The following is a 26,787-nucleotide window of genomic DNA, read 5'->3' as shown; positions in this document are numbered from 1 at the left end:
ACACTCCTCGGCATATGTCGGCAGGACACTCCTCGGCATATGTCGGCAGGACACTCCTCGGCATATGTCGGCAGGACACTCCCCGGCATATGTCGGTAGGACACTCCTCGGCATATGTCGGTAGGACACTCCTCGGCATATGTCGGCAGGACACTCCTCGGCATATGTCGGCAGGACACTCCTCGGCACACGTGGTCATGTGGTAAAGATATTCTATGAAGCAAGTGGTCATGATACTCTGTGAAACAAGTGGCATGTATACCCTGTGAAACAAGTGGTATGGACACTTGCAATTATATGGCCAGACCTCTCCAAGCAACATATGCTTGCAAACTCTATAAAATATGTGGCTAATACAATCTATTACACATGTGACCAGAACGCTACTTGAAACCTGTGGTCAACAAACTCCGTTACACATGTTGCCAGAACATTCACTTACACATGTGGTCAGGACACTTCATTACACGGGTGGTAAGCATATTCAATGAAACAAGTGACCAGGACAGTGTAAAATAAGTGACCAAGTTTTTCAGTAAAACATTGGAAAGGACACTTTTTGAAACATGTAGCCAGGATTCTTCGTTACACCTGTGACCAGGATACTTCGTTACACCCGTGGCCAGGATACTTCGTTACACCCGTGGCCAGGATACTTCGTTACACCCGTGGCCAGGATACTTCGTTACACCTGTGGCCAGGATACTTCGTTACACCTGTGGCCAGGATACTTCGTTACACCTGTGGCCAGGATTCTTCGTTACACCTGTGGCCAGGATACTTCGTTACACCTGTGGCCAGGATACTTCGTTACACCTGTGGCCAGGATACTTCGTTACACCTGTGGCCAGGATACTTCGTTACACCTGTGGCCAGGATACTTCGTTACACCTGTGGCCAGGATACTTCGTTACACCTGTGGCCAGGATACTTCGTTACACCTGTGGCCAGGATACTTCGTTACGCATGTGGTCAGGACAATCTGTTAAACAAGTGACCAGGACATTCTGTTAAACACATGGCAATGACACTCTTTGAACCATGTGGCCAGGACACCCCGTGAGACATGTGCCTAGCACACGCCGCGAATCATGATGCTGGGACACTCTGTGACATATGTATTTAGGTCTCTCGGTGAAACATGTGACCAAACACTCGCTGAAACCTTGGATCAGTACAGTTTTTGTAACATGGACCCTAGACACTCCATGAAACCTGTTGCCAAGACAATTCGCGACACATGTGGTATTCTATGAAACATGAGGCCATGATATTCATTAAAACACATGACACGGATACTCTTTGAAGCATGTGGATACATCTGTTTCCAGAGATGTTACTCTTTGAAACTCTTTATTAATTAATTTATTTATATATACGAGTGCTTTTACATTCGCGAAAAACCACTAGCACGCAGAACATTTCGGGCAGGCCCTTAATCTTAATTTTTTTTCTGGAATACGACCGGGCAAATCTTTTAACAATCAGGTACCCATTCACTGCTTGGTAAACAGAGGCTACATTTAAGGATTTGCGCCAAATCAATCCTCCCCGCCCAGGATACGAACCCAGGCCAAATCACTCGCGACGCTCGGGGAAAGTGTCTTATCACTGCGCCACGGGGACATTTCGTGACACTTTCGGTAGGGACATTCAAAGACACAAGTGGGAAGGCCATTCGGCGAAAAGTGCGGCCAGGACACTCTGTGTAACATGTTGCCAAGATACTTAGTTACAAATGAGGCAAGGATTCTCAGTGAAAGAAGTGACCAGAACAATTTAAAACAAGTGGTCAGGACCCTTTGTGAAACTAATGGCAAGGACATTCAGTAAAACACATTGGCAAGGACACTTTTTGAAACATGTGGACAGGCTAATCCGCGACTCATGTGGCCAGGACACTCCGTGACACATGTGTTTATAACACTCCGTCAAACATGTGGCCAAACCGTACAGTCTGTATAACAGGTGCCCTGGATATTCCAAGAAACAACTGGCCAGGACACTCCGTGAAACATATGGCCAGAATTCTTTATGAAACAAGCGGCAAGTACACTCTGTGAAACAAGTGGCCAGGACACACTTTGAAACAGGTGACCAGGACTCAATTTTAAACAAGTGGCCAGAACATTCCATGAAACAAGTAGCCAGAACTCTGTGACACAAGTGACTAAGTCACTCTATGGTACGTGTGGCTAAGATTCTGTGAAACAAGTGGCCAAGACATTCTAAGAATTGTATTGCCATTGAAACCTGTGAATCAAGTTGTCAGAAGATGCTCTGAAACAAGTGACCAGGACACTATTTGAAACAAGGGATTAACAATGTTGGTATATATGATTAACACAATTTTCGTCATTTCCTGACAGTGTTGTTTATATGCAACGCACCTGGAGATATTAACATGCTATCTACACAGTAACTAACCTCTCATGAATGGGGCTACCAAAATTCTCAAATTCACACCATTCTCACATTTGCTCAGCCATACAAACATATACACACAAGAAGCACAAATGACATGTGCTTCCTGTCCCATTAAGCAGCTGAATCACCATTAAGAATACAAAAGCTAGCAGACACTTGCAGAGGATTGGCAATGCCAAGCCAATATTTCGTAGCAAAATAATGGAAGAACATTCTTGGAAGAGATGGCCAGGACACTCTTTGAAACTTGTGGTCAGAACATTGCGGGAAACAATTGACCAGGGCAGTGAAACATTTGTTCAGGACATTAAGTGGCACATGTAAGCAGGGCATTCTATGAAACATGTGGACAAAACTATGAACGACACATGTGGCCAGGATACTACTCCATGTAGCAAGTGGTCAGAACACTCCGTGAAACAAGTAGACCAGGAAATTCCGGGAAAGAGAGGCCAGGACACGCTTTTATACATGTGACTTGGAAACTTTGTGACAAATGTTGCCAGGTCGCTCAGTAACATATATGGCCAGAACAATAAGTGGCATATGACGGCAGGACACTCCTTGAAACATCTGGCCTAGACACTCCGTGACACACCTGGTAAGGATATATTATGAAACAAGTGGGCAGGACATTCTGCGAAATAAGTAGCCAGAACGCTATTTCAAACAAAAAGTCAGGACACTCTGGGAAAATGTGTCCAAGACACACTCTGAAACAAGTGGTCAAGACACTGGGAAACATGTTGCCTGTACACTCCAAGAAACACATCACCAGGAAACAATATAATATGTAGCTAGGACACTCCGTTACACATGTTGCCAGAACTCTCAGGTATACATGTGGCCAGGCCACTTTGTTACACATGTAGCAAGGATACTCAGCGAAAGAAGTGAAACAAGACAGTGTAAACAAGTGATCCGACACTCTGTGAAACAAGTGGCCACGACATTCAGTAAAACACATGGCAAGGATTCTATTTGAAACATGTGACTAGGAAACTTTGTTACACATGTGGTCAGGATACTTCGTAACACATGTGGTAAGGATACTCAGTGAAACAAGTGGCCAAAATACTCCGTGAAACATGTGCTCAGGACACTCCGTGACCCATGTGGACAGCACACTCCACGATTCATGTGGCCAGGACAATCCGGGACACTTGTGGCCAGGACAATAAGTGGCATATGTCGGCAGGACACTCCATGAAACATCTGGCCAAGACACTCCGCGACACATGCGGTAAGGATTTTCTATGAAGCAAATGGGCAGGACATTCTGCGAAACAAGTGGCCAAAACACTACTGGAAACATGTGGCTAAAACGCTATGGGAAACAAGTGGCCATGACACTCTGTGAAACAAGTGGCAAGTACACCCTGTGAAACAAGTGGTCAAAATTTAAAATTTATTGCCAGACCACTCCAAGAAACATGTGCCAGCAAACTCTATAAAATATGTGGCTAGGACACTCCGTTCTACATGTGACCTGAATGCTCCATGAAACATGTGGTCAACAAACTCCGTTACACATGAAGCTAGAATACTCACTTACACATTTGGTCAAAACACTTCGTTACACATGTGGCCAGCATACCCAATGAAACAAGTAGCAAGAACAGTGTAAAACATGACTTTCAACATGACCAGGACTTTCAGTAAAACCCATGGAAAGACACTATTGAAACATGTTGTCAGGACAGTGTAAAACAAATGGGCAGGACATTTTGCGAAACAAGTGGCCAGGAAACTATTTTAAACAAAACGTCAGGAGACAGGAAACATGTTACCTGAATACTTCAAGAAACATGTGGCCGCGAAACAATAAAATATGAAGGCAGGACACTCGGTTACATATGTGGCTAGAACACTCAGTTATGCATGTGTCCAGGCCACTTTGCTACACATGTATCAAGGATTCTCAATGAAACAAGTAGACAGGACAGTGTAAAACATGAGGTCAGGACTCTTTTTGAAACATGTGGCCAGGATAATTCGTTACACATATGGCCAAAATTCTTCATTACTCAATTGGCAGTGATACCTAGTGAAACAAGTGGTTAGGTAAATCTGGGAAACAAGTGCCCAGAACATTTCGTGAAAAATGCGACAAGGACACTCCTTTAAATATTGGGCCAGGCAAGTCCGTGACACAAGTTGCCAGGTAACTCCCTGACAAATGTGGTCATGACAGTAAGTGGCATATATCGGCAGAACACTCTATAAAACATGTGGCAAGTGCACACTTTGAAACAATTGACCAACACACTCCTAGTCATATGAGGCCAGGACACTCAATGAAGCAAGTGGCTACGGCAGTAAGTGGAATATGTAGGACACTGCATGAAACATGTGGACAAAACACTAGTGGCCAGGACACTATTTGAAACAAATGGTCAGGACACTCTGGGAGAAAAGTGCCGATTACACCTTGTGAAACAAGTAGTCAGGACACAGGGAAATATGTGGCCAGAACACTCCAATAAACATGTGGCCAGAAAACTCCATAAAAGACGTGGCCAGGATACTTCGTTACACATTCGACCAGAACGCTTTATCAAACATGTGGCCAACAAACTCCGTTACAGATGTGGTCATAACACTTCGTTACACATGTGGCAAGGATACTCTGTGCACTAAGTGGCCAGGGCAGTGTAAAACAAGTGACCAGAAAAATGTAAAGCAAGTGGTCAGGACACTTTGGGAAACAAGTTGACAGGACATTCAGTAAAACACATGGCAAGGACACTCTTTGAAATATGTTTCCAGGAACCTACGTTACACATATGGCCACGATACTTTGTTTCACTTGTGCCTAGAATACTTAGTGAAACAAGTGGCCAGGACGCTGTAAAACAAGTGGTCAGTACAATGTTTGAAACAAGTTTCCAGGACATTCAGTTAAACACATGGCATGGACACACTCTGAAACATGTGGCCCGAACACTCAATAACACATTTGGCCAGAATACTCCATGAAACGTCTTCCCAGGACAATCCGTGATACATATGGCCAGCACACTCCGCGACTCATGTAGCCAGGACAATCCGTGTCACATGTGTTCAGGACACCCCGTCAAACATGTGGCCAGAACACTTCGTAAAACATGTGGCCAGAACACTTTATGAAACACCTGGCCATGACTCTCTGTAAAACTAGTGGCTAATCCACTCTGTGAAACAAGTGGACAGGATACTATATGATATAAGTAGCCAGGACACTATGAAACATATAGCCAGAACACTCTGTGAAACAAGTTATCAGGACATTCTGTGAAACATGTTTCTAGGATACTCTGTGAAACATATTTATAGGATACTCTGTGAAACAGATTACAAGGACACTCTCTGAAACAAATCGACAGAACACTCTCTGAATCAAGTGGCCCGGTTATTCTGTGAAACATGTGGCCATGCTAATCCATGAAACATGTGGCAAGACCTCTTATCGAAACATGTTGTCTGGACACTCAATGAAACATGTGGCCAGACCTCTTATCGAAACATGTTGCCTGGACATTCAATGAAACATGTGGCCAGACCTCTTATCGAAACATGTTGCCTGGACACTCAATGAAACATGTGGCCAGACCTCTTATCGAAACATGTTGCCTGGACACTCAATGAAACATGTGGTCAGAATAGTACGCGCCTTAAGTCGCCAGGACACCACATGAAACATGTAGGCAGGTCACTCCGTGACACACGTGGACAGGACACTTTATGAAACATGTGGCATGGACACTCCATGAATCAAGTGGCCAGGACATATTCCTGAAACATGGGGACTGGCATTCCGTGAAAGAAGAGGACTGGGCACTTTTTGAAACACTGAGAATTATGTAACTAGAACCCTCTGTGAAACATGTGGCCAGGACACTTTGTAACATATGGCCAAGCCATTCTGTGAAACATGTGGTCTGGACACACTGTGTAACTTAAGGCTAGAACAATTCATGAACCAAGTGGCCAGAACACTTCGTGAAACAAGTGGCCAGGACATTCCATGACACTTGAGGCCACAACACTCATAAGAAACAAATATGAAGTACAATAAGGGTCATATGTCCGCAGGACACTCAATGAAACATGTGGCCACGACACACAGCGACACATGTGGCCAAGTCACTCTGCGATACATGTGAAAAGGATATTATATAAAAAAAATGAGCAGAACTCTCTTCTAAACAAATGACCAGGACACTATGTGAACCAAGTGGCTAGGACACTGGGAAACAAGTGACTAGGATACCCTGTTGAAACAAATGATCATGACACTGGAAACATGTGGTCGGAACTCTCCAAGTAACATGTGGCCAAGAAACTCCGTTCAACTTGTTGCTAGAACATTTAGTTTCACATGTCGCAAGGATACTTGGTGAAACAAGTGGCCAGAACAATGTAAAACAAGCGGTCAGAACACTCTGTGAAACAAGTGGCAAGAACATTCAGTAAAACACAAGACAAGGGCACTCTTTGAAACATGTGGCCCAGGATACTTCTTTACACATGTGGCAATTATGCTCAGTGAAACAAGTGGCCAGGTCACTGTAAAACAAGTGGTTAGGATACTCAGTTAAACAAGTGGCGAGGAATTGTAGTAAAACACATGACAAGGACTCTCTTTGAAACATATGGTTAGGACAGGTACTCTGGCCAGGACAGGTACTCTGGCCAGGACAGGTACTCTGGCCAGGACAGGCACTCTGGCCAGGACAGGCACTCTGGCCAGGACAGGCACTCTGGCCAGGACAGGCACTCTGGCCAGGACAGGCACTCTGGCCAGGACAGGTACTCTGGCCAGGACAGGTACTCTGGCCAGGACAGGTACTCTGGCCAGGACAGGTACTCTAGCCAGGACAGGTACTCTGGCCAGGACAGGTACTCTGGCCAGGACAGGTACTCTGGCCAGGACAGGTACTCTGGCCAGGACAGGCACTCTGGCCAGGACAGGCACTCTGGCCAGGACAGGCACTCTGGCCAGGACAGGCACTCTGGCCAGGACAGGCACTCTGGCCAGGACAGGTACTCTGGCCAGGACAGGTACTCTGGCCAGGACAGGTACTCTGGCCAGGACAGGTACTCTAGCCAGGACAGGTACTCTGGCCAGGACAGGTACTCTGGCCAGGACAGGTACTCTGGCCAGGACAGGTACTCTGGCCAGGACAGGTACTCTGGCCAGGACAGGTACTCTGGCCAGGACAGGTACTATCAACATCAGAGGCCCGAGACTGTTCAACACGCTTCCACTACACATAAGGGGCATAGCTGGCCGACCCCTCACAGTGTTTAAGAGAGAACTGGATAAACACCTCCAAAGGATACCTGATCAACCAGGCTGTGACTCATACGTCAAGCTGCGAGCAGCCGCGTCTAACAGCCTGGTTGATCAGTCCAGCAACCAGGAGGCCTGGTCGACGACCGGGCCGCGGGGACGCTAAGCTCCGGAAGCACCTCAAGGTAGGACACTCCGTAATACACGTGGCCAGAATACTCCGTGAAACATGTGATCAGTACACTTCGTGACACATGTGGCCAGGAGACACTGTGAAGCATGAGACTAGAACAATCCAAGAAACAAGTGGTCAGAACACTTTGTGAAACAAGTGGCCAAGACACGCCATAAAACATGTGGCTAGAACACTTCGAGAAACAAGTGGCCAGGACACTCTATGAAACATGTGGTCATGAATAAAAGTGCCATATGTCGGCAGGACATTCCATGATACATGTTGCCAAGACACTTCGTAACACGTGGCCAGGACACTCCGGGAATTATGTGGCCGGTACACTCCTAGAAATATGTAGCCACGATCATCCGTGAAACTTGGACTGGACACTGTGAAACATATAGCCAGGACACTGTGTAACATGAGGCCAGAAGACACTCTCGCATTGGACGGGGGGGGGGGGGTTAGAAATAGTCTAAGCTACTCTATCCCTTAGAGATGTATTTCTTTCTTGTCTCAATAAACATACTTGAACTTGAAGGAAACACTCTGTGAAACACAAGACTAGGAAATTCAGTGAAACAAGAGGCCAGAGCACTTCGTGAAACAAGTGGCCAGGACACTCAACGAATTATGTGGCCAGGACAATCAGAGGCCAGGACAATCAGGCACATGTCGGTAGGACACGCCATGATACATGTGGCGAATACACTACGCGAAACTCGTGACAAGGACAATGCCGAAAACATGTGGCCAGTACACTCCATGAAGCATTTGGGCAGGGCAATCCGTAAAACATATGGGCTGGACACTGTGAAACATGTGGATATGACACTCCGTGACCTGTGAGGCCAGGACAATAAGTGGCATATATCGGTAGGACACTCCATGAAACATGTGGACAAGGCTCTACCACACATGTTGTAAGGATATCCTTTGAAAGAAGTGAGTAGGACACTTCGAAAAAAGTGGCTAGGACACTATGTGAAACAAATGGCCAGGAGAGTCTGTGTAACATGTTCTCTGGACACTCAGTGAAAAAAGACACTATGAAATAAGCTGTCTAGGGCACTCTATGTAGCAAGTGACTAGGGCACTCTGTGTAACAAGTGACTAGGGCACTCTCTGTAGCAAGTGACTAGGGCACTCTGTGTAACAAGTGACTAGGGCACTCTGTGTAACAAGTGACTAGGGCACTCTGTGTAACAAGTGACTAGGGCACTCTGTGCAACAAGTGACTAGGGCACTCTGTGAAACAAGTGACTAGGGCACCCTGTGAAACAAGTGACTAGGGCACTCTATGAAACAAATGGAGAGGACACTCTATGATGCAAGTAACCAGGACACTATAAAACATGTTGATAGGACATTCTGTAAAACATGTGGCCAGGACATTCCATTAAACATGTGACCAGAATACTCCACGACACATTTGGTCAGGTCACTGCCTGAAACATGTCGCGAGGTCACTCTATGACCCATTTGGCCATGACACTTTTTGAAACATGTAGCAAGGACACTCCGTCATACATGTGGTCATTACACTCCGTGAAACATTTGGCCAGGAAACTCCGTGAAAGAGAAGACCAGGGCAATCCTTGAAATATGTGGCCAGCACACACCGACAAACATTTGGCCAGGACAATCCGTGAAATATATGGCCTTTACAATGTGAAACATGTGCCAAGAACACTTCGTGAAATATGTTGTCCGTACACTCTGTGTAGCATGTAGCCTGGACGCTGTGTAACGTGAGGTCAGGACACTCTGTGTAACATGTGGCCTGGATAGGGAGCCGGTCGGCCGAGCGGACAGCACACTGGACTTGTGATCATGTGGTCCCGGGTTCGATCCCGGGCGCCGGCGAGAAACAATGGGCCGAGTTTCTTTCACCCTATGCCCCTGTTACCTAGCAGTAAAATAGGTACCTGGGTGTTAGTCAGCTGTCACGGGCTGCTTCCTTGGGGGTGGAGGCCTGGTCGAGGACCGAGCCGCGGGGACACTAAAGCCCCGAAATCATCTCAAGATAACCTCATCTCAAGATAACCTGACACTGTGAAAGATGTGGCAAGGACACTTCGTGACACATGTTACCAGATTATTCCATGACAAATGTGGCCAGGAAACTCTGTGAATGATGTGGCCAAAACCCTCTGTGAAACATGTGGCCAGTACAAATTTACTTTCATGACGGGACATATTGGCTGTGAGAACGCAAAAACAAAGTCTTATTGGTGTAAGTCTTTTTGTAATTGTATGGATTGAAGCTATTAATGTCACTTGCATTAGTTGACGAGCTACTGAATGTTCTTACATTCGTAAGACTCACATAAAAAGAACGAGGTATGCGGACAAAGAACATATATGTATTAGTTCAGAAAGCAAGCATAATGAAGTGAACCTTTTACTCATGAAGAATGATGTGAAAATCATTGATCATACATTTACATTTGCATTTTTTAGCAGAATTAAAGAACTTAACAGTAATCCGTAATGCTGGTTTCGATTTCTATATAGAAAGTCACTCGAGAAATGCTCCTTGATTTCCGTATGATCACAAATAACACACGCGATGGCTCTATGTACATCATCCTGACAAAGAATAAATGTCCCATTTACACCCACCGATGCATTATCCATTCTCAAAGAGCAAATTCCCAGGAAACATCAACGAGGCACTCTTCTGAGCACTTACCTGGGGAGAGGCACACGGACGGTGTAATATGGCAGTGGAAGGGACATGGGCACTAATGGCACTAATGGACATGGGCACATTTACTAATATAATGAAATAATAATGCCAAATAAAACAGGGTAAGAGCAGAATGCATTACATTCTGCATATAAAAGTGAATATATTTGACAGCAAAGCATGTTGGTGACTGAGGCAGCAGAAAAAGAGGAAGCGAATAACTCAGTCTTGCGAGGGTAAATGTGACGGAAATGTCACCTGCAGCCAAACATTATAAAGTAATGAGGTCATGGCAACACGCGCCGCGCCAGTCACTGCATGAACTAGGAAATGTAAACAAAAATAAATTTTGAAATTCACAGTGATGTGCAGTGCTGTGATGTTAATACATTAATTTGTTTTCTTTCTTGTATATTCATCCATCTCTTTCTTTCTTTATTCATCCATCACTCCATCAATATATTTAAATATCTTTTCATCCATCTCACCATCAATGCGTCCATCTATCTATTCGTCTATTCATCTACCTTGATAGATATAAATGATAGTCGGGATAGACCCAACAATCCATCCATCTTCTCATCTATCTGTCTTTACCTCTCTCCATCTATCTATCTATCCATCCACCTACCAATTGTTATGATTGCCTATGTTGCTTCATGAGGATGGTCTACCTCACAGTGAGAGTTATTTCCCACCTGGCCAAAGGGAGGCGTCAGGGAAATTAAGTAGTACAAGCATCCGTCAGTAGATGTGACCAAGGAGGAGATAAGTTGCGGACGAGCATCTTTGATAAAACTTGGAAGTGAGAGGTCAACTGTATGTGATGTCCCATATGCGAAAAGGACCTCATTGCGGGAGCATGTCGAAGGCAAAGGTCTTAAGACGTGACTTGTCGTGAGGAAGTCTGAAGATAAGGATGCACGTCGTCGTTCCAGAGGAAGAAAGATATACGTGGCTTATGGAGAAGAATTTGTGAAAAGCTGTAGGGGGACGATTGGTGACGTATCCCTAAAATCGTGGCAAAGAGTTGGGGCGATCTGAAACCACTTGGGTAGTCGTGCCCTAAGGAACCACGTCGTTGAATCTTTCAAGAGGATTAGTTGGGGATGTGTACCTGGTTAGCACCTGTCCCATAGTCCTTCTCACGCAAGTCAAGATTGACAGGAGCCAATTAGGGGCAGTCAAAAGTGTGTTGTGTGGGCGATTTAGCAAAACACCATATTTGGACTTCGTGCGACGAGCGTCGCTATCTCCACATTTTGAGGTTCATGTATGGTGGACGTTGTGCGTCCAAAGTTGGTGTAGGAGTGGTACATGGAGGACTCGATTCGTCATTAAGTGATGTAGCGGTCATATAGAAGAAACTGCAAGAGGATCTACTTAATTTGAGGACCCCCTGATGGATGGTCCCAGTAACGATTTCTACTAAGATTTTCTGACTTGTGCAGTGAGTTATTGGTCTTCCGAATGAGATACAGAGGATTCTGAAGGCAACGAGGCTGCTTGCGAGGCGGATGGATTCATGTAGTATCCTGACACAATGTAAGGTGAGAGCCTTAATTTTTTTATGGTGTTAAATTGCATGTAAAAAGCCTAGCCCAGACGGCGAGGCGACTGAGAGGAGCAGACAGCAGTCAAGCAGGGACAGTCAGATGGTGTATTGTTCATAGAGGAGTGCGATGTTACTTTTGTAGACGCATTACCTGATATTGCCGTGTCATTCTTTATTCTTTATTGCTTGTAATATATGTTTGTCTGTTGGACAAGCGTGTTTGACCTTGTCTTGGTGAGGACTTATAACAGGAAAGAGAGATAAATAATTGCAGGACGGAAGACAGCAAACAAAAAACAAAATGGGAACTAGGAGGAGGTCACCCTAAGACTAGCAGAGAGGGTAAGTCATGGTGGTTCAGTTAGGGTGTGTACGTATGACAATGGACCAGTTCTGAGCCGAATCCCCAATATCCCCTTTTCCATATTCAAGTCCATTACCGGGTGACTCTCCAGTGTGCACTCTGCTGGTGTTAGTAGTAGAGGTGGTAAAAGAATAATATTACTGTGTTTTTATTTTATTTTATCTTCGGCTCCCTGACAAGGTGGAAGCCCAGGCCAAAATTCAGTGACACCTGAGAGAGATAGTTAAAAGGAGCCCTGATACTATCAATCTACCTATCTATGTGTCCATCCATCTATATTTCTCTCCATTTACTGTGTGTGTGTGTCTCAATCTCTCTTTTTCTCTTTGTATGTCTCTGCCTCTTATTTCGGTCTGTCTCTGTCTGACTGTTTGTCTTTCTCATAATAAATATAATTGCCTAGTGTGTGAGTGGCCACCAGAGAGGAGCTTAGTGGTGTGACATAATAAAATAGAATACTTAATAATAAAAAAGAATACTTACTGATAAATCGTCGTGTCAAGAAACCTGCAGAGCGTGCAGATAGCCTTTACTGCTAGAATTCACTCAGTAAAACATTGAAACTATTGGAACTGACTAAAATGCCCTAAATCTGTATTTTCTTGAGGGCAGATGGGAGAGATGCATAATAATTTACATGTGGAAAATATTAGAGGGCCTGGACCCAATCCTTGCACAGAGAATTATCACTACATGAGACCAGAAGGCATGGGAGGATGTGCATAATACCCCCATTGAAAATCAGAGGAGGAATATGTACTCTGAGAGGGAACTCTTTCAACATCAGAGGCCCGAGACTGTTCAACACGCTTCCACTACACATAAGGAGCATAACTGGCGGACCCCTCATAGTGTTCAAAAGAGAACTTGATGAACACCTCCTAAGGATACCTGATCAACCAGGCTGTGATTCATACGTCAGGCTGGGAGTAGCTGCGTGCAACAGCCGGGTTGACCAGTCCAGCAACCAGGAGACCTGGTCGAGAACTGAGCCGCAGGAACTTCGAGCCCCAAAATCATCGCAAGGTAACCGCCAAGTTACATTGGGAGCACTTAAAGAATCATGTTTTAAGTTAATACGGGCAAACTATTGACAGCAAGAAATATTTTAATTTCCCCAAGATAAAAAAATAATTGTGTATAAGAAAAATGTGGCAAAGATTGTTTTGGAAATATCTATCTGTGAAGCTTACAGGCAATACTAAAATCATCATGTGGGCTTTGATGTGGCCCTCGCACGCTGGTCTTTTTGTATTCTGGGGGCCTCCGACTAGCCTATCTTGACACAAATCTCGATATAGCGTGGGATATAAATTTTTGACAATATAATTTAGTCTTTACGTTGATTACATAAAAATTAGAAAGACCTGTGAAAGTGATGGACAACACGAATCAAAGTTAACATGCAAGTTTAAATTTTTGCTCGAGTTTACCTAATATAAACATGGCTCCACAATGGACCAAATACACCTTGCAGAACACAGGTGTACTAGACAGCACACCACTTGCTACACCAAAGTGTACTAGACCAACATCTGCTAAACACAAGCGAACTATACAAAACACCAGCTACACCCAGGAGTACTATAGCATACATCTCCTGTTACTCCCCGGTGTACTAGACCACACACCTGTAACACGCTGGTGTACTAGTCCACACACTTCCTGCTACCTCCAGGTGTACTTGACCACACACCACTTGCTAGCCACTGAATTTTTAATAGACAAGGGCAGTGGACTCATACACTGCGACTCACAGAGTGCACTCATGGCATTGAACGCACATAGTAGTAACCCCCAGAAAATAGTCAGTGATATTCGAATGAATGTTTTAGCTGCTAAAGAAAACAGATTTGAAATTAAATTCCTATGGCTACCATCACATGTTGGCATCTTAAGGCATGACCCTGTTGATATGCTTGCAAAGACAGCCTGTAGAAAATCAGTGGCAAAAATTGTTATGGGGGTTTCATTAGTAGTGACAAAGAGAATACTTAAACAAATATTTAATGAAAATCTCACCGACTTAACAAATTCACAAAGACTTGAAAGTTGTAGCATTAAATATTATGATAGATATCATGAGGAGACATTCACATATGGGACTCTTAGAGAAAGAACTCAGCAATGTGATGTTATAATGGCCAAAATACGCCTGGGATATAGACGTATCTGGCAGCTTTCTCAAAACCCAAATGTCGAGTACGCAATGTGTCAATTTTGTGAAAGAGAAAACATGCACACTTTTGAACATTATATTGTAGAATGTCCCATATTGACTGACTTTCGCCCTCCTTGGCTGAGGTATGCTGAACTCTGTAACTACTATATGAATACCGGAACACTTGATGATATATTGGACTTGTAACCAAGATTGAGTATGTAATATATCAATTATACAATGTATGTCTGTGATTTAGCTTTATAACTTGAGCTAGTAAAAGCATCTTTATCACCTTCAGTGGCTAAGTGCATAATTGCACACTAGTTTCTTTATCAGCTATCTCACCAAGTATTACGTATGTAATACATGTAATATAATGTAATGTAATACAGTATAAGTACGTATGAGACAAAATTATGTGTATGTATGTGTGTATGTATGAAAGTATATTTCATTCATAGTGTGTGTATGTATATATATAAATATATATATATATATATATATATATATATTAGTATATTTTGGTAGCAGTCTTTCCTGTAGACATATATTATTAAATATGACCGAAAAAGTAAGATTAATAATTCTAACACGAATTTTCTCAATCTTTCGTACATTACGCTTCACTGTTGGAGGTAAATCAAAAATCACTTCTCCAAAATTCATTTTTTATTTCTAGTCTGACGCGACACGGGCGCGTTTCGTAAAACTTATTACATTTTCAAAGACTTCACAAATACACAACTGATTAGAACTTGCGTTTCTCTGATTTTATATCTACATTTGAGTGAGGTGGGAAGGGTGATGTGGCATTAACACAAGACAGAACATTAGGGGATATTAATAGGGTATTAAAAGTATCAACACAAGACAGAACAGAAACAATGGGTATTGAATAGAAGTGTTTGTAGAAAGCCTATTGGTCCATATTTCTTGATGCTTCTATATTGGAGCGGAGTCTTGAGGTGGGTAGAATATAGTTGTGCAATAATTGGCTGTTGATTGCTGGTGTTGACTTCTTGATGTGTAGTGCCTCGCAAACGTCAAGCCGCCTGCTATCGCTGTATCTATCGATGATTTCTGTGTTGTTTACTAGGATTTCTCTGGCGATGGTTTGGTTGTGGGTAGAGATTATATGTTCCTTAATGGAGCCCTGTTGCTTATGCATCGTTAAACGCCTAGAAAGAGATGTTGTTGTCTTGCCTATATACTGGGTTTTTTGGAGCTTACAGTCCCCAAGTGGGCATTTGAAGGCATAGACGACGTTAGTCTCTTTTAAAGCGTTCTGTTTTGTGTCTGGAGAGTTTCTCATGAGTAGGCTGGCCGTTTTTCTGGTTTTATAGTAAATCGTCAGTTGTATCCTCTGATTTTTGTCTGTAGGGATAACGTTTCTATTAACAATATCTTTCAGGACCCTTTCCTCCGTTTTATGAGCTGTGGAAAAGAAGTTCCTGTAAAATAGTCTAATATTATAGGTGTTGTGTTAGTTGTCTCTTCGGAGGTTGCATGGCTTTTCACTTTCCTTCTTATGATGTCTTCGATGAAACCATTGGAGAAGCCGTTATTGACTAGGACCTGCCTTACCCTACAGAGTTCTTCGTCGACTTGCTTCCATTCTGAGCTGTGGCTGAGAGCACGGTCGACGTATGCGTTAACAACACTCCTCTTGTACCTGTCAGGGCAGTCGCTGTTGGCATTTAGGCACATTCCTATGTTTGTTTCCTTAGTGTAGACTGCAGTGTGGAAACCTCCGCCCTTTTCCATGACTGTTACATCTAGAAAAGGCAGCTTCCCATCCTTTTCCGCCTCGTAAGTGAAACGCAGCACGGAACTCTGCTCAAATGCCTCCTTCAGCTCCTGCAGATGTCTGACATCAGGTACCTGTGTAAAAATGTCGTCAACATACCTGCAGTATATGGCCGGTTTCAAGTTCATGTCGACTAAGACTTTTTGCTCGATGGTACCCATGTAGAAGTTTGCGAACAGGACACCTAGGGGAGAACCCATGGCGACCCCATCTACTTGCTTATACATGTGTCCATCCGGGCTCAAGAAGGGTGCCTCTTTAGTACAAGCTTGGAGTAGTTTCCTCAGAATACTTTCTGGCATGTCAAGAGGAGTACAGGCTGGATCACGATACACTCTGTCGGCTATCATTCCGATTGTCTCGTCCACAGGTACGTTGGTAAACAGCGATTCTACGTCCAACGAGGCTCTTATCCCTGTGGCCCGTGCGCCCCGCAGTAAGTCCACAAATTCCTTTGGAGACTTCAGGCTGAAGGCGCAAGGAACATAAGGAGTCAGCAGGCCGTTGAGTTGCTTCGCCAGTCTGTACGTGGGTGTGGGTATCTGGCTAATGATTGGCCGAAGTGGGTTTCCAGGCTTGAGGAAACTACTCCAAGCTTGTACTAAAGAGGCACCCTTCTTGAGCCCGGATGGACACATGTATAAGCAAGTAGATGGGGTCGCCATGGGTTCTCCCCTAGGTGTCCTGTTCGCAAACTTCTACATGGGTACCATCGAGCAAAAAGTCTTAGTCGACATGAACTTGAAACCGGCCATATACTGCAGGTATGTTGACGACATTTTTACACAGGTACCTGATGTCAGACATCTGCAGGAGCTGAAGGAGGCATTTGAGCAGAGTTCCGTGCTGCGTTTCACTTACGAGGCGGAAAAGGATGGGAAGCTGCCTTTTCTAGATGTAACAGTCATGGAAAAGGGCGGAGGTTTCCACACTGCAGTCTACACTAAGGAAACAAACATAGGAATGTGCCTAAATGCCAACAGCGACTGCCCTGACAGGTACAAGAGGAGTGTTGTTAACGCATACGTCGACCGTGCTCTCAGCCACAGCTCAGAATGGAAGCAAGTCGACGAAGAACTCTGTAGGGTAAGGCAGGTCCTAGTCAATAACGGCTTCTCCAATGGTTTCATCGAAGACATCATAAGAAGGAAAGTGAAAAGCCATGCAACCTCCGAAGAGACAACTAACACAACACCTATAACCCCTATTAGACTATTTTACAGGAACTTCTTTTCCACAGCTCATAAAACGGAGGAAAGGGTCCTGAAAGATATTGTTAATAGAAACGTTATCCCTACAGACAAAAATCAGAGGATACAACTGACGATTTACTATAAAACCAGAAAAACGGCCAGCCTACTCATGAGAAACTCTCCAGACACAAAACAGAACGCTTTAAAAGAGACTAACGTCGTCTATGCCTTCAAATGCCCACTTGGGGACTGTAAGCTCCAAAAAACCCAGTATATAGGCAAGACAACAACATCTCTTTCTAGGCGTTTAACAATGCATAAGCAACAGGGCTCCATTAAGGAACATATAATCTCTTCCCACAACCAAACCATCGCCAGAGAAATCCTAGTAAACAACACAGAAATCATCGATAGATACAGCGATAGCAGGCGGCTTGACGTTTGCGAGGCACTACACATCAAGAAGTCAACACCAGCAATCAACAGCCAATTATTGCACAACTATATTCTACCCACCTCAAGACTCCGCTCCAATATAGAAGCATCAAGAAATATGGACCAATAGGCTTTCTACAAACACTTCTATTCAATACCCATTGTTTCTGTTCTGTCTTGTGTTGATACTTTTAATACCCTATTAATATCCCCTATTGTTCTGTCTTGTGTTAATGCCACATCACCATTCCCACCTCACTCAAATGTAGATATAAAATCAGAGAAACGCAAGTTCTAATCAGTTGTGTATTTGTGAAGTCTTTGAAAATGTAATAAGTTTTACGAAACGCGCCCGTGTCGCGTCAGACTAGAAATAAAAAATGAATTTTGGAGAAGTGATTTTTGATTTACCTCCAACAGTGAAGCGTAATGTACGAAAGATTGAGAAAATTCGTGTTAGAATTATTAATCTTACTTTTTCAGTCATATTTAATAATATATATATATATATATATATATATATATATATATATATATATATATATATATATATATATATATTAGTATATTTTGGTAGCAGTCTTTCCTGTAGACATATTTTATTAAATATGACCGAAAAAGTAAGATTAATAACTCTAACACGAATTTTCTCAATCTTTCGTACATTATGCTTCACTGTTGGAGGTAAATCAAAAATCACTTCTCCAAAATTCATTTTTATTTCTAGTCTGACGCGACACGGGCGCGTTTCGTAAAACTTATTACATTTTCTTGTGTTGATACTTTTAATACCCTATTAATATCCTCTAATGCCACATCATCCTTCCCACCTTACTCAAATGTAATGCCACATCACCCTTCCCACCTCACTCAAATGTAGATATAAAATCAGGGAAACGCAAGTTCTAATCAGTTGTGTATTTGTGAAGTCTTTGAAAATGTAATAAGTTTTACGAAACGCGCCCGTGTCGCGTCAGACTAGAAATAAAAATGAATTTTGGAGAAGTGATTTTTGATTTACCTCCAACAGTGAAGCATAATGTACGAAAGATTGAGAAAATTCGTGTTAGAGTTATTAATCTTACTTTTTCGGTCATATTTAATAAAATATATATATATATATATATATATATATATATATATATATATATATATATATATATATATATTTATATATATTTATATATATTTATATATATATATATATATATATATATATATATATATATATATATTTCATTGAATATGACCGCATATTCTGTATTTATTATTTTCTGGTTTAGGGCTTCTATCCCTCTAACTATTTTCTTAGCATCAGGGCTTAATTGGAATAGGAGTTCTCCAAAACTCATTTTCGTACTTTTAAGGTGAAGAAAAGAAGTGATTTACTATAGAGTGTATTACACTTATTTGTATAATTTGCACGACGTTTCGAACCTCCATGGTTCATTCTCAAGTGAACAGATCTTACAATACTAATTGATTTTATACCCGCATTAGGTCAGGTGATAATACAATGAAGGTGAAAAACATGGGGGATACATAAGGGATAAACATAGGGGCTGCAGAAGGCTTATTGGCCCATACGAGGCATCTCCTATCTAAACACAAAGATTAATCCAGTGTAATTGGCCTGTTATGTTGGACATTGTCTTCTGTGTTGGCATCGATATGTTCTTGTCTTGTCCTTACTCTCATGGTGGGTAGAGTAAATAGTTCCGTGATTTGGGTGTTCATGGTAGGTCGCTCTATTCTTATGTGAATTGCCTCAAGAATTTGTAATCTTCTTGAATCTTGGGTTTTGTCTATTATGCAAGTATTCTTGTTCAACATTTCTCTTGTTAGAGTAATGTCATGGGCTTGTCTCATGTGATTCCTAGGGGCACCAGATTGAAGATGGCATGTCAAACGCCTCGTCAGCTTGGTCGACGTCATACCTATGTACTTACATTGAAGGTTACATCCTTCGTGGGGGCAAGTGTACATGTATACAACGCTTGACTGCTGTAGAGGGTTCTCCGTCGGCTTCGGGCTGTTTTTGATAAGGAGTTCGGAAGTCTTCTTGGTTTTGTAGAATATTATCAGGTTTATGTTTTGATTAGGAGTAGTGCTTTTTACTCCTTTACGGATTATTTCTTTCATTATTCTTTCCTCTTTTATATGTTCACTGTGCATGGTTGATTTGTAATGTAATTTTATTGGGGGTGTTGTGGTTTCTGTTCTAGGTTCTGAATTATACCAACGGTCCAAGTGTCTTCTTATAGCAGCGTTTATTTCCGCGTTGCTATATCCGTTGTTCACCAATACCTGAGTTACTCTTTCAAACTCTCTACTCACGTTGCTCCATTCGGAGCAGTGGGTAAGTGCTCGACGAATATAAGCATTGAGAACACTGGCTTTGTATCTTTGGGGGCACTCACTCCTATATGTGCTTATATTCGTCGAGCACTTACCCACTGCTCCGAATGGAGCAACGTGAGTAGAGAGTTTGAAAGAGTAACTCAGGTATTGGTGAACAACGGATATAGCAACGCGGAAATAAACGCTGCTATAAGAAGACACTTGGACCGTTGGTATAATTCAGAACCTAGAACAGAAACCACAACACCCCCAATAAAATTACATTACAAATCAACCATGCACAGTGAACATATAAAAGAGGAAAGAATAATGAAAGAAATAATCCGTAAAGGAGTAAAAAGCACTACTCCTAACCAAAACATAAACCTGATAATATTCTACAAAACCAAGAAGACTTCCGAACTCCTTATCAAAAACAGCCCGAAGCCGACGGAGAACCCTCTACAGCAGTCAAGCGTTGTATACATGTACACTTGCCCCCACGAAGGATGTAACCTTCAATGTAAGTACATAGGTATGACGTCGACCAAGCTGACGAGGCGTTTGACATGCCATCTTCAATCTGGTGCCCCTAGGAATCACATGAGACAAGCCCATGACATTACTCTAACAAGAGAAATGTTGAACAAGAATACTTGCATAATAGACAAAACCCAAGATTCAAGAAGATTACAAATTCTTGAGGCAATTCACATAAGAATAGAGCGACCTACCATGAACACCCAAATCACGGAACTATTTACTCTACCCACCATGAGAGTAAGGACAAGACAAGAACATATCGATGCCAACACAGAAGACAATGTCCAACATAACAGGCCAATTACACTGGATTAATCTTTGTGTTTAGATAGGAGATGCCTCGTATGGGCCAATAAGCCTTCTGCAGCCCCTATGTTTATCCCTTATGTATCCCCCATGTTTTTCACCTTCATTGTATTATCACCTGACCTAATGCGGGTATAAAATCAATTAGTATTGTAAGATCTGTTCACTTGAGAATGAACCATGGAGGTTCGAAACGTCGTGCAAATTATACAAATAAGTGTAATACACTCTATAGTAAATCACTTCTTTTCTTCACCTTAAAAGTACGAAAATGAGTTTTGGAGAACTCCTATTCCAATTAAGCCCTGATGCTAAGAAAATAGTTAGAGGGATAGAAGCCCTAAACCAGAAAATAATAAATACAGAATATGCGGTCATATTCAATGAAACATGTTTGAAAGAAAACCTGCTGCCAGTATACACCAATATATATATATATATATATATATATATATATATATATGTTACGGCCCTCTCGGGACGCAACGGGGTTCTTACTCTGATGTATTTAGAGGAAGATATATATCCGGCCCCAAGCCAGTAGAGGCTATCAAGGGATGCGATCCGTGACGCAAGTAACTTAAAGGGAGTAGGGAAAGAAAGGTAAGAACTTAATATAATATAATATTCACCTTCACCGTTTAAATATATATATATATATATATGTTACGGCCCTCTCGGGACGCAACGGGGTTCTTACTCTGATGTATTTAGAGGAAGATATATATCCGGCCCCAAGCCAGTAGAGGCTATCAAGGGATGCGATCCGTGACGCAAGTAACTTAAAGGGAGTAGGGAAAGAAAGGTAAGAACTTAATATAATATAATATTCACCTTCACCGTTTAAATATATATAATAAAAGAGTACACAAGGGGGAGGGGTATTAACACTTTACAAGGGGATCAACACTGTAGTCTTCTGCTGGAGACTATGGATCCTCGAAGCTAGGTGCTGAGTCCGCGGTGCTTTCTTCGTGGCCTCAAGACGTGTCCTCTGAGAACGCCGAGTCTACCCTGGCCACAGGTCAGCCACAACACAGGTCCACTGGGGGCACCGTCGTGGAGGCCGTCAACCACACATCCAGCAGGTCTGCTGGCAGGTACTGAGCCACCAAGGCTGGTACGGCCACTCCACGAACGATAAAAGGGGTACGCCCTAGACAGGAGTCTCGTGTGATATCACCAATCACCCTCCTGTCCTCAATACCCCAGTGGATTATCGTCTCCAACCGTCGGTCCCGGGTAAATCCTTCCACTGCCACTCCACTGGCAGGCTTAACACACCACAGTGTTCTTCCGGGGGGACGACGTCACGACAGCTGCAGCAAACTTCACTGTATGGAGACTGGCTGCCTCGGGTAGACTGACTCCACCTTCAACACAGTGGTCCCAGGTCGGCTCTGTAAGCAGACACGTCATCAATAACAGGGACACTAAAACACCACACTTACAGGCTCAGACGCAAACGCCCGACATATCCACTCCATAGATGGCGTTGTAGTCTGAGCACCACCTCACCAGAGGTCAGCGGCGGCGGTGTTGAGCGCTGAACGGGGCTGGAAACTGGCCCTCGTAGCTAGTACACGTCGTCGGTTTGGAGGGGGTTTCGGGAGCTGACCCACAGATGGCGCGGCCGTCACTGTTTAGAGATTGGACGCTGGATCAGGGTCCGTAACACCTCCCCACCAAAAGAATTTGGTTTGGGTTCCTATAAAAAGAGAAGACAAACCAAATTAGTACGTGGATTTAGATGCGAGATAATGCATCAGCTACCACGTTGTCCACCCCTTTGATGTGTTCAATCTGGAGGGGATATTGCTGCAAATGTAGACTCCATCTGGTGAGCCTGAGGTTCTTTTGCTTAAATTGAGCCAGGAACTTCAGAGGGTTATGGTCGGTCCGTACTAATATAGGATGGCCATTGCTTGTTAAATATACCTCGAAGTGCTGGACGGAATTAATTAAGGCCAACGTTTCCTTTTCTATGACCGAGTAATTCAGCTGGCTGGGGGTGAACTTCTTAGAATGATAGGCCACCGGATGTTCCACCCCCTTCTCGTCCGTCTGGGATAAAACGGAGCCCAGGCCATAGTCAGAGGCGTCGACCGTCAGGATGAATCTATCCTCAAAGCTCGGGGACCTGAGGATTGGAGCAGAGATCAGAATTGCTTTGAGACTCTCTAATGCCTTCTGGCAATTCTCATTCCATATTAACTTTACCCCTTTCTTCAGCAGATTGGTCAAGGGGGCGGCGATGGAGGAAAAATTAGGGACAAACTTACGATAAAACCCAGCCATACCAAGGAAACGCAAGATGTCCTTCCTGGTAGCTGGCGTAGGATACTGGACTATTGCCTCGATCTTGCTGGCCTTCGGCGCAATCCATCCTCCTCCAACTTTATGACCTAGGAAGATGACAGAGGTTCTGGCAAACTCAGATTTATGCAGGTTGACCACCAATCCTGACTGGAGCATGGCTTTGAAGAAATCCTCTATGTGACGCAGATGATCCTGCCAATCTACATCATATATTAATACATCATCGATGTAGACTAAGGTGTTTTCCACGTCACGCAACACCGTACCCATCAGTCTCTGGAAAGTGGAGGCTGCGTTTTTCATCCCGAATGGCATCACCTGACATTCAAACAGCCCGTCGGGAGTCACAAATGCTGATATGGGTTTGGCTTTTTCCGTGAGGGGAACTTGCCAATAGCCTTTGAACAGGTCAAATTTTGTCAGGTACCGGGCTCTACCTATGGCATCCAGACATTCCTCTACCCTGGGGAGAGGGTAGGTATCTGCTACAGTGACCTTATTCACCTGGCGATAATCAATACAAAGACGGTATTTCTTACCAGGTTTGGGCACTAGTAGTATCGGGGATGACCACGGGCTCGAGCTCGGGGCTATCAGATGGTGTTTCAGCATATAATCTACCTCCTCTTTCACCACCCGTTTCTTCAGTGGGTTGAGACGGTACGGGTGTTGCTTTATAGGTCGGACGCCTTCCTCCAGCTCAACATCATGCCTCATGACAGATGTTAACCCTGGAACATCGTCGAAGATAGGCTTGTATTGCCGGATCATCCGCAGCAATAATGATTGATGTCCTTCGGCTACGTGTGTCAACTTTGCCTGCAAGTTTAACAGAATGTCTGAGTTAGTCAACACCTCCTCTTCCTCCTCAATGTCGTCATTAGTGGTCACTAAGGTTACGGGGAGTGTATCCCGCCCCTCGTATCTCTTGATCATATTAACATGAACCAGAGTCTCTTTCTTACGACGGTCTGGAGTACTCAGAAGGTAATTGAGGTTAGTAACCTTCTTTACAACCGGGTAGGGACCTACGAATCGGGCGCTCAAACTCCCAGTTATTGTAGGAGTACACACCAAAACCAGATCTCCTACTTGGAACTCCCTTTGCTTGGTCCTCCTATCATACCTGCTCTTGATCGTTCTTTGTGTACTTTCTAAGGTCCTAGTAGCCATCTCCCAGGCTGAGAACAGCCGTCCTTTATTTGTAGACAACCAGTCCACATTATTCTCGTTGGTTTCTGCGTCCAGCCAATGGTCTCGTACCACTTCTAAGGGACCTCTTACTGAGTGACCAAAGATCATCTCGAATGGGGAGATTCCTATGGATTCATTGGGTACTGATCTTACCGCAAATAGGAGGTAGGGCAGTTCTTCAACCCACTTACTCTGCCTGTCGTAGCAAAACTTCCGAAGCATGCCCTTCAACGTCTGGTGAAAACGTTCCAAAGCTCCTTGAGACTCGGGATGGTAGGCACTAGAGGTAACCTGTCGAATTCCCAGGTCGGCGATCTGTTGGCGAAACAAATGGGACATGAAATTAGACCCCTGGTCCGTCTGAATGGTCTTGGGAAGACCGTATCGCGAGATGAACCAGAGCAGTTGTTTCACCAAAACCTTAGCTGTGATGGTTTTAAGGGGGATCGCTTCTGGGTACCTACTAACCCGATCTAGTATTGTTAGCAAATACTTCACCCCTGAGGTAGCAGGTGGAAGAGGGCCTACTATATCCAAGATGAGGTGTTCGAAGGGCTCACCTATTGATGGAATGGGGTGTAAAGGGGCTTTGGGGACAGGCTGGTTTGCTTTTCCGGCCACCTGGCAGGCATGGCAGGTCTTGCAGAAATGACGTACGTCCTCCTTCATATGCGGCCAGTAGAAACCTTTGGCTAGGCGGTGGAAAGTCTTAGAGATCCCACCATGTCCAGCAAATCTATTAGCATGGGCTGTTTCTAACAGCTTAGATCTGAACACGGCTGGGACGACTATCTGATCACCTACCGCCCTTGACTGGGGGTATTTCGGAGGATGCCGGCGACACAGTACACCACTTGACCACACATATAGATCCCCTCCTTTCGTAGGAGAGTCTACGGTGTCGGCCAACTTCCGTACCTGGGGGTCCTTCTTCTGTTCCTCTATCAGCTGGGCTCGAGTCCAGCGTTCGGGAACCGGCATCTGGACTGGTGGGACTGGTGTATGGCTACTTGTAACCTGCGGGATAGGAGGAGAGTCAAACAAAGTGTTTAGATCTAGTGGTGCATGGAGGTGCGCCTGAGACCTGGTTTGCACTGCTGCGATGGGACTGGTCTCTTCACGTCCTGGAATATCCACTACCAGGGGACAGTTGGGTAACAATCCTAGGGCTAAGTCATTGGCTAATATTACGTCAATTCCCTCTATGGGAAGACTATCCACCACGGCCAACCGACACTCACCTTTGAAGTGCTGAGAGTCTAGATGTACTTGTACCAATGGGGCAACGTACAAGGTTGAAGGGAATCCTCCCAGGATTACCTTTTGCATCTCATCCGCCGATATACCTTCGGGTAATGATGTTTCCAGAATTAGAGACTGGGCCGCTCCACTGTCTCTAAGTATTACCACAGGCGTACTTGCAAGGCCACTGGCTACATATCCTTGGGAGGTATATGGGGCGAACAATCCTTTCCTCTTCTCTTGGGTGGAAGTCGGTGGTACTATACTGTTCATCAGCATGACTTCCCTACGGGGATTATTACCTGAACTGCTACGACACTTCGCAGCAATATGTCCTCTCTTACCGCAGGTCCAACACAATACATCCCTCTTCGGACTAAACCTCCGAGGACTATCCGAGGTTGACTTGGCGGCACTATGAGGGGCAGTTCTATCTTCCGGTTTATGTTTGGCTGGATACCTTGAATAGGTCTTCGGGACGTACCTAGCCGATGGCCTATGAGTCAGGATATACTCTTCCGCCATGGTGGCTGCCGCACTCAAGGTCTCTACCTGCTGTTCCTCTAGGTACGTCTTCAGGTCTCCAGACAAACAATCCTTGAAGTCCTCGAGCAGAATCAGCTGCTCGAGGTCTTCCTTGGTCTCCACCTTCCGAGAGGCGCACCATTCTTGAAAAAGTCGCTCCTTGATGGTGGCGAATTCGGTGAAAGTGTGCTCTGAGGTCTTCTTCAGGTTTCGGAACTTTTGCCTATATGC

The 26,787-nt window shown here is 44.0% G+C and overlaps 2 protein-coding genes across 2 annotated transcripts; both read right to left on the bottom strand.

The window, feature by feature from the left end:
* Positions 1-7,003: 7,003 nt before the first annotated feature.
* On the bottom strand, positions 7,004-7,693 carry LOC138365394 (neurofilament heavy polypeptide-like). The gene has a single exon (XM_069325708.1). The coding sequence runs from the start codon at positions 7,691-7,693 to the stop codon at positions 7,004-7,006; it is 690 nt and encodes a 229-aa protein (XP_069181809.1).
* Positions 7,694-23,022: 15,329 nt separating this feature from the next.
* On the bottom strand, positions 23,023-26,556 carry LOC138365393 (uncharacterized). The gene has a single exon (XM_069325707.1). It carries the CDS (start codon positions 26,554-26,556, stop codon positions 23,023-23,025), a length of 3,534 nt encoding a protein of 1,177 aa, XP_069181808.1.
* Positions 26,557-26,787: the final 231 nt, after the last annotated feature.

This window comes from Procambarus clarkii, chromosome 16 (genome assembly GCF_040958095.1).
Source record: "Procambarus clarkii isolate CNS0578487 chromosome 16, FALCON_Pclarkii_2.0, whole genome shotgun sequence".
In the NCBI taxonomy this organism is placed as follows: Eukaryota; Metazoa; Arthropoda; class Malacostraca; order Decapoda; family Cambaridae; genus Procambarus; species Procambarus clarkii.
The sequence above is the reverse complement of the archived record's forward strand: the minus strand, read 5'-3'. Positions and strand labels throughout refer to the sequence as shown.